Here is a 9,889-nt window from a genome sequence, read left to right on the forward strand (position 1 = left end):
TCAAATAAATCTTATTGTGTATTAATAACCTCTGTTGTATGCATTAAAATTTGGTTTTTAATATTACTTTATTAAAGTTTATGCTTTGATATGTAATTTTAAATGACAAAATTGCAAAAATGTTCCATGTCGTTGACAAATTTATATGGTTTTGATCCAAAAAGTTTTGTTGTTATGCCAATGGTCCAAAATTTGATATTTTTATAGCTTTTGGTCCCTCACACTAACATTCGTCCAAATCTGGTGTTACCTACAATAAAGACGAGCTGCTTTCGTCTTTCCATATCTATGTCATTGATTAGCGTCATTTTGATGTACATACATATGTCTGAGTTAATGACCTTTCAATCTCTCCCCACTAAATCTTTTCTTAATAAAAAAATCCTAATCGTTACTTAATATCCTGCGCCTGGTCATTTCATTGAATTGAAAGTTCGTTAGTTGAGTATGCCCAAAATGTGGGATATTAGGGCAAGAAATAGGGGTTTTGATGCAATTCGGATTTACAATAATGTACTCTATTTCTTATACATTCATTTGAAAAGAATAAAAAGCTTTTATAATCAGTATAAAGTAATGTTTTTTTGTTTGGTTCATGATTTTTTACTGAAGGATATCCCACCATGTTCACCATTGAGCTCTATCATGGAGGGAGGTTCAAAAAATTCCTAGGGATAAGATACATTGAATGCATGAAGCAGTTAATAGAGGAATGGAGGTGGCAGTCAAGAAGGGAATGGATGTAGCATTCATGGCAAGAGTTAGTGTGTTTAAAATCTTATATTTTGGTTTGGAACTACTTTGTTATTATTACTTATGTTTGTATGTAGTTGGATGTCTTTTGGATGTAATGGTTGAACACATTTGTCATGATTGTATTTTGGTCCTTTAGCCCTTTTGGCCATGAATTTAATGTCAAAATTTTGTGATTGTAAAAGAATGATATTTCTGGTGTAGTTTTGATGGTTTTAAGAGGACAACATTGATGTTTATTAGTTATGTTTTGTAAGAACATATCTAACGGTTTTTGCAAGCTTTGATGAGTTTGTTATGAAACAACCAATACACTATCACTGAAACCATGGAATGGGTAAACATTTATGAAGTTGTCCAAAATAACCCTAATTTGATATTACAATATCAAATAACAAAAACCAACCATATTCCCCTATTATAATATCATAATCCAAAAACACCCACCATTCCATGGAACAATAGGGGTCCCTAATTCCTAAACCCTAATTGAAAAACATCCAAATTATCAAAAAAAAGTACCCAACTTGTAAACAAACAAATCTTAGTTAACATTGTTGATGTTTCTCAATAATCCGGGTATTATCACCATAGATCTTGCACACAATGGATGATCAATCCATCTGAAAAATCTTCATTTGGAACCCTTCAAGAGAAAAAAGCAAAAAAAGCAAAAAAGACAAAATGAGGGTAAAATACCAAAAGGGAACACTTACCTGTTTAGGGCGGGAATGAAACTCCGACCAAGGTTTATTGATGTCTAGGAGGTACAAACCACTGCAACCCTGCCATAGAAACACACCACCATTTCGATTGTTGATGTCTAAGAAGTTTAGAACACAAAGCATAAGTATGGAAGAAGATGAAGCTCATGTAGGTTTAAGATAGAAGAGTGAGGTAGGTAGCTATTGTATTTATTTTAAACAAGGTTGAAAAAAGGTCCATATGGGCAGAAAGACGAAAATAGCCTCGTCTTTGTTGCAGGTAATAGTAGACTTGGATGGAAGGTAGTGTGAGGGATCAAAAGCAATAAAAAGATCCAATTTTAGACAATTAGTGCATCCACAAAAGATTTTGGACAAAAACCACAAAAATTTGCTAACCACCGAGACTGTTTTTACAATTTTGTCAATTTTAAATCGAAGAGGTACTGGGTACATGTCGTACATGTAAGGATAGACAACTATAATTTAGCATAAAGTCATTTTCAGAAAATGAAATTTAATTGCATACAAAATATATACATAGTAAATGTTCACAACTACTACTATGCACATATATTATTGCACTTGAATAACTTTTTTAAAGAAGTGGTCAACCAACTAATGGTCTGTGTTTAAAATTAAATTAAGTGATAACAGTTCAATATATAAATGAACTTAGGTAGAAAAATAGGTGAACATGAAGTTATTTGGATTAAAATCGAACAAAAAAGCGACCTGAAATTAACTTGTATGAAACATTATATTTAAAACTTTAACACTTGAAAGTTCGAACGTAAAGTTTTTATATGATGCATGAACATCTTTGTAGAACATTCTTTTTGGTTTTCTCCATGTTACAACCTAGAACCCATTATTTTTCCATTTAGCCCAATAAGCTAGTTTTTTGTATATCAAGTACAAAATCAAACAATCATAAGCTTAATCGTGAAAAAGAAACACCAACTAAACTTATTTGGTGTGTATATATATATATATATATATATATATATATATATATATATATATATATATATATATATATATATATATATATATATATATATATATATATATATATATATATATATAATTTAACTCTAATGTATAAAATTATTTTAATTGTAATCAATGAATTTTTATTTATAGAAATAAAATATTAAATACAATAAAAGTTCAATCAAAGCCAATGTAAGTTGCAACACAAATGATATTTTACAACATAAAATCATATTTTAATTATGATGAAAAATCATATCATTATAATTTATAAATTATGGAAATAAAACCATGATGGAATGAAAAAAAAACATGTTGATGACGAGTAAATATTAACAAAATTAGGTGCGACACTTATGTATTACACGAGTTGATTTAAAAAAAAAATAAACATTAAATTAAAGTGTAAACGGAAAATATTTTTTAATGTACAATTTTAAAATAAGAAAAGAAAAAACATATTTATTGCAATTTAATATCATATATATGATATTTAATACTTTACATATATAAGTATATGACTTTAATTTTAAAAAATGAAACAAACCAAAAATTAACAAGTTGATAGTATTTATTTCAAAAATACCACAAAATAACAAGTGTCAAAACTCACGAGAGATTGACATTTGGTAAAAAAAAAAAAAAAAAAAAAAAAAAAAAAAAAAAAAACTTTCATTTATTAAGGAGGATGTAAGAAGTCATATTCCTTAAGAAGTCATATTCCTTAAGCAGCATTCATTTCATTTCATCGAATGATACACTCTTGTTTTCTTTATTTGTTAATATAGGGTTCAAGGTTGTGTTTGGGTTAATGGGTTTTTTTTAGGTTCCAATCGACGCGAATCGACCTAAATTGCTATAGCCACCATTACCTACCCCCACAATGGATTGGGGTTTTATCCTATAAAATTTTCATCGTGGGTCTTGACCATGAAGCCATGAACCCACCCATAAATGATAAATGTTTTATCAAAAAATTAAATATGATATGTGAAACCCTAATAAAAGCGTTTGGCATATATAATGTGACATCCATATTTTCACAGTTAGAAAAGACCGATTTGTTTATGTTTTATTTTGAAAATCATAGTAACCTTTTAAAGAAAAGTGTTGCGGAAAAACATGATAAGTACGTTATCAAAACATTTCCGAAGAAATGTATTTTATTCATTGTAAACCATTGAGATGTCATCGTCAATACAGAAAACATAAGCATAAATAGACCTTACATTTGTTATTACTAATGATCTACATCTCTTTAATCTCTCAGTGTAATGTAACTTCATATCAACACGTGTGATACGAATAAGATGGAGTGGATCAGGTTGGGAAACCTGGTGAGTACATAGAGTTTTCAACCGACAATAATATAATTATTATGTTTAATCATCAAACAATTAACCCAATTACTCATCCCCATTATCTTATTACTCTTAAGGATCTATCCTGAGAATCAACTATTTCTTGTTCATTCATTCCTAAAGATCATCCTAAGGAATAGGCACGAAATCCATCGTTACTAGGGTTTACTCGACAGACACTAAATCCATAGTTGCCATGGTTTAGGCATAGTCGTTAGTGTTTATCTCATTTATTGACAATATCGTTTTCGAGAGTCCACTCGTAATACATGTCAATGAGTTTTTAGAGTACACCGGGTGAACATCTCGTTCACAACACCTATTGGTTGCGAGCTTACTAGTATTCCACTTGACTGTCTAGAATAGTTTGTGGTTGTCATCTATACTTTGCTAGATGACGAGGCCAACGCTTGGGTAAAAGACTTCTCTCATTGTTCACATTTCACTCTTATCTCATGGTCTATATCACCTCTCATCTCATCATCCAACTCATATTTCATCTACCCATGTTTTACCCAACATATTTTGTAGTTATAAAATACATATATACATTTTAAATCATTTAAAACATGTATAAAATCATTCATCCAACATAGATAGCAAGTATACAGATAATATGCACACGCAACATGTAATTTATATAAAATATTTCGTATCTATGTGTAATATGAAAGTAACTATTCACTCACTTGTCAAAGTGAGTACTCGAAATTCGAGCAGAGCTTCGCTTCTTAACAATATGATTTCCTTCGACAAAACTTAGTATTATTATTGCAAAGTTTTAGTCTAATATTTATTGCGACTAATAATTAGTTTAGATTCATCATTAACTCAAAGTTACTTTCATGATCTATCAAATAAGTAGATTAATCAGTATGACGACTTGTAATCACCAATAAATCTTGTTTATAGGTTCATAATAACGATAATGAACTTAAACATAAGTTATACTTAAAGTAGGGTAAGCATAACTCATTTACTAGGGGTTTGCCTAGGAACCGAGATCTGCAGGGGCAGAACTTTTGAACCGAAAGCTCTTCTTCTCGGAGCCTTCCGGTGCTCCGAGACTCGCCTCTAACACCTAGAAGGTGCTAGGGAATGGAAGAGAGGGTTTGGGGGTAATGGGAGAGAAAGGGTATGAAAGGTGTGAGTTTTGAGAATGATTTACGCCTCTATTTATAGGCTGTCTGGGCCTTCTCACATCGTAAGACAAGGTGCTCACGTCGTGAGCCTTGCGTAGGCACCAAGGCGAAGCCTGGTGCTGACACTGATTATGTTTGTCAAAAAATAATTTTACAATGGATGCCAATTTTGCAGTGATCATGGTTATTTTGAACAAGTTTTCTTTAATGGTGACGATTTTGTTAAATGCATATCTAACTTTCAGCCATTTCTCGTGAATCTCTTTTACAAAATACAATGGTTGAACCAATCAAAATCAGTTAAACTAATCATATTTAAGGCCCTATTTGTGTATTCTAAGTTATTGGGACAAAATTTACGATCTCTTGGCATTTCATGAGTTTTTCTCTCACAACCAAAATTGTTTTTGATTTTGTACAATTCCAAAAACAATCATTCAAAGCTATACAGTTTGTCTAACAAGAAAACATAGTGTCACAAAATAGTAACTCAGATCATTAAAGTAATCATATGCTCTTCACAACAAAAAAATTGTTTGCATACAATATAAAGTCTCTGCAAAACACAAACCTGAAATTGAACACAAAACAATCAGAAAGAATACATATATATATATATATATATATATATATATATATATATATATATATATATATATATATATATATATATATATATATAAAAGTTAAGTCTTATAAAGATTAAGTGGTTGAATGGGGGTAATGATGTCTGTACACATTTGTTTCTTTTCTAGACTAAATAAACCATCTTAATGAGACTAAATGACTATTTTACCCTTACATAAAGGCAGTTTTTTTTTTTTTGGCTTAACTCATTAAGTCATCTTGTCCGAATAAAGTAAAAAAGAAACAACCCCTAACCTAACTTAAACAAGCACCAATATATCATTAACTCAAAGAAATTAAAAAGTAAAAGAGAGAGATTATAAAAACAGATGTAACTTTGGTTACCTGGATCAACTTGACTTTACACGGACCTCAATTATGTCATCATCTTCCATCTCAAGACTGCTTGGAGTATTTGAAGGGTCAATTTTGTCCCCATCAAAGGAAAACACTAAGCTTTCTACCTTACAATTTGCTTTTTCAGCATACATTTTGAAAAGCTTCTCAAATTTATCATCCTAAAAAAGTGAAAAAACAATCATGATGGGATTAATATGTTCTTAATCATTTCATAAGGGGGTTGGAAGTATTAGAAACATTCATGAATGATGATGTGATATTTTGTTTGTGATTTTAGAAATGAAAGAAAGAGTTACCATGTAGACACGAAACTGTTTCATGTCTTTTTTGTCTTGGATGGAGATAACTATCTTTGGTCTTTCTACAGCAGGTTTTAATGGCTTCTCAATAGGAATAGGACTTTCAGAAGAAGAATCCATTGAGGCTTTAAGATCTCTTTTCACAGACTCTTCAACAGTTCTTAACATATCCTTAGCTGATTCAGTAAATGACATCAGCTCCTGTTTCTTCAGCCTACAAATAAGAACTTTAACTGATTAAAAAGAAGAAAAAAACAGCAAAAGTCTACATAAGGATAAAAATATGTCTTTAAATATACCTCAACTCCTTTATAGTTGAATTCTCAGATAGCTTTTCCTTGTCAACAACCACCTTGGGTGGTGGTTCTAGCCAATCCAAATCATCATCATCACCACCACCATTGATATGGATTACTTTACTTGCATCTTGTACCTTCTCTACCTATCCGATCCAAAAAACACAAAATCCTCTAGCACTTTAAAAGGATGAAAACTTTGATAAGACAAAAAGAGATGATTTATTGAATTCAGGTATTGCATATCCTATCCTATTGCTTAGGTATAATCAGGGTTCTTCCAAAGAGAATGATAAAACCTTTCAGACTTCAAATTTAAATACAGATTACAAACTGAAGCTGCATATGTAAGTAGAAAAAAGAACTTACAGCTGATTCAGAGGATTTCCTGCGTTTGGAAGGAATCAATGTAGAACTATCCAATAAATCATCTGCATAATCATTAGTAAGATCCAATTACATTGGTATGATCAAGATCAAACTCATAAAACATATTTCAACCGACATGATACAGATGTAGAAGGGGAACTAACCGTCATCGAGGCAAACGACATCCAAAGGCTGAACACGACTGTAATCAAATAAAGGTTCGAGTTCTTCCGTTTGTTCCGCCTATTTTCATAAAAAACAATATTTAAAATCAAATTTTGAAACCCTAAAAATGATTTTAGGATTTCAAAATTTTGAAAAGAAGAAGAATCTCACCATCTCTGACTCTTATTGAAGCTATGATGTTCTTGTGTTGCGTTGATAGATCGCTACTCCTTTAGTTGATTTTTATCGAGAAATACGCAAAATTTTTTTTGAAAACTACGAACTGAATAACCCTTTCTTTTATATCCCACGGAGAAGTGCAGAACAAGTCTCAAATTGGGTCATGAAACCCAAAGCAAGTTAATATGGGCCTAAAGGAGGCCGTTTCCGGATCATATATTCGGATTTCTTGTAAAATCTGGTTATATTTGGATCGGATTTAAGTTTTTAAGATTATGTTTATTATTAATTGGTCACAAATTATTTTTTAATAGATAATTTTTTTTTTGACATATTCATATATACAATCAATCAAATTAATTTTATTTATTATTTATCAACAACCTAACACAACCACAAATACATATTATATAAAAAATAAATTATATTTTATTTATATCATCACCTCTGATATTCTTTTTTTCAAATATATTTTTTATAAATGAATCATTAAAAAATTTAAAATAAAAATAGAAACAATGAATATGGTTTTGCCATGTGTCATAACTGTGGTTGTGATCATTCTTCACCTAGCGACCTAGACATAATATTTTTTTAATTTTTTTAAACCGTAAATCTAATTTACTCATAAATTAGTATAATACATAAGTGAATTTTCACTTATATCCACGACAAAACTTAAATCTTCATCCTTAAAGAGAAAAGATATTACCTGATACTGGACTATTACTGGACTCAATCAAAACCATTTGGTCGCAACATCTCCCAATATACATGGTTTAAGAGGTTTATAGGGTAAACTCACTAAAATAGACTTCTTAGGCAACCATATTTAGGAGAAGGAGTTTTTGGGTAATCTAGTTTTTTATATTTATAAGAAAATAGATATAAAAAGCTAATTTGTAACACTAACGTAACTCCAATTAAATATATGTGTATTATATTTTAAATACAAAATAAAAAGTATAAAACCAAAAATATACATTAATATCGGAAATCATTGGCGAACTTCGTGGGCTAAACCAAATGAGTTGTAAGTTGTAACAAGGTAAGAATCCGGTGAGCCATATGAAGCGTTCTAAATGCCATCGAATAGTTTAATTGCATCTCATCTAAGGATAATACAACTTGATTATCAAATAGTTAAATCTTTGTTGTCCTGATTTTCAAAATCACGAGTTGTCAAAGGCTCGAAGCACTTAAATGTTAACATTTCTTGGAACATGTTATTTTACTACACAGTTGTACTCCGACTTCATAAATTGTGGACAAGAATTTCAGGGCTAATTCTAAGGATTTAAATATCTTTAGATATCCGAGACGAGTCGGAAAAAATGGCTCTTATATATATATATATATATATATATATATATATATATATATATATATATATATATATATATATATATATATATATATATATATATATATATATATACTAGGTTATAATCCGTGTGCTACACGGTTGACAAACCTAAAACAACATTGAAACTTTAAAATAATTAAATATTAATCACAGATTTGCAAACGGTTATTTTTATACGAAGTTGGATGTTTTATCTGTAACAATATAATCATTAATTTAAATTAGTATGCTTACATAATCAACAAAAATTAAGTAGAATAATAATTGACATAGATTTAGGTCTTTAATCTTTTTGTAACTATAAAGACATCCAAAACATTTGCCAATTTGTCAAGTGAATCCAAAAGATCACCAAGATTAATATTTTTTAATGTTTTCCCCTGCAAAAAAGAGTTCATGGATAGTTTCTCACAATACTATGCTGTAATGGAAAAAATGGAAATAGAATGGTATAAAACATTTAACATTGAACTTCAGGTCAATTTGCTTTCATTTGTCAAATGACTATTTACTCAAAAATGGTCTTTTTAGCCAAAAAAACAAACCCGATTAAAACATTGAAATTAATATAGAATTTATCCGTTCAGTCCCTATTCAAACCATACCTTATATATGATTATGGTTGATGGTTTTCTCTAGAAACCATGAAAAAATATGATAGTTTATCCACTCCTTCCGGCTATTATTTTGTATTTAACCTGCAGAACCTCTTCTAAATGTTAAAACCATAAAAAAAGATTAAATATGAAAAATAGTAATAAACTTTCTTGTCATCAAAGTTTTAAGAAATCAAACCATAGAACATTAACTGAGATGCTCAATGTGCTTGATCTTTGATGTTCCTGTAATTGATGAAAACATAGATTAACTTGATATAAATATGAAATATATATAAAAGTTTCCTACAATAGTCAAGGAATATAAAAATTTAGAAAATATCATATTTTTTCAGTCCATTCGACATTTTGGACAACTTATGTGATGTCGGTTCACCAACTTTTGCAGTTTACCAGCAAAGAGATAAAATGCCTCGTATTTCACTTTCTTGTCTAATTATTTCAGCAATAGAGTAAAAGATATATACAGAAGCGTAAATTGTTAAAAAGAAGGACATAAGTTGTGTAGAAAGAAAGAAGAGTGCATTATCATGAGACACAATGGGTCTATATATAACATGTATGAAAAATTGTTTCTTGACCATCCACTCCTACAAAAAGAAACAACAAAAAGGTAATTAAAAATCATAAAACAACTAAAAAAACTTTTTCAAC

General features: G+C 29.8%; 1 protein-coding gene across 1 annotated transcript; it reads right to left on the bottom strand.

The window, feature by feature from the left end:
- Positions 1 to 5,297: 5,297 nt before the first annotated feature.
- Positions 5,298 to 7,387, bottom strand: LOC145036548 (Ubiquitin-like superfamily protein). Its single transcript, XM_078985009.1, has 7 exons — positions 7,244 to 7,387; positions 7,072 to 7,150; positions 6,908 to 6,969; positions 6,542 to 6,684; positions 6,240 to 6,456; positions 5,929 to 6,101; positions 5,298 to 5,527 (listed from the first exon to the last, which is right to left on the bottom strand). Exons 1-6 carry the CDS (start codon positions 7,244 to 7,246, stop codon positions 5,934 to 5,936), a joined length of 672 nt encoding a protein of 223 aa, XP_078841135.1. The 5' UTR covers positions 7,247 to 7,387; the 3' UTR covers positions 5,298 to 5,527; positions 5,929 to 5,933.
- Between the last annotated feature and the right edge of the window lie 2,502 nt (positions 7,388 to 9,889).

The sequence above is a fragment of the Lactuca saligna genome, chromosome 3 (assembly GCF_052625555.1).
Source record: "Lactuca saligna cultivar CGN05327 chromosome 3, ASM5262555v1, whole genome shotgun sequence".
NCBI classification, from domain to species: domain Eukaryota; kingdom Viridiplantae; phylum Streptophyta; class Magnoliopsida; order Asterales; family Asteraceae; genus Lactuca; species Lactuca saligna.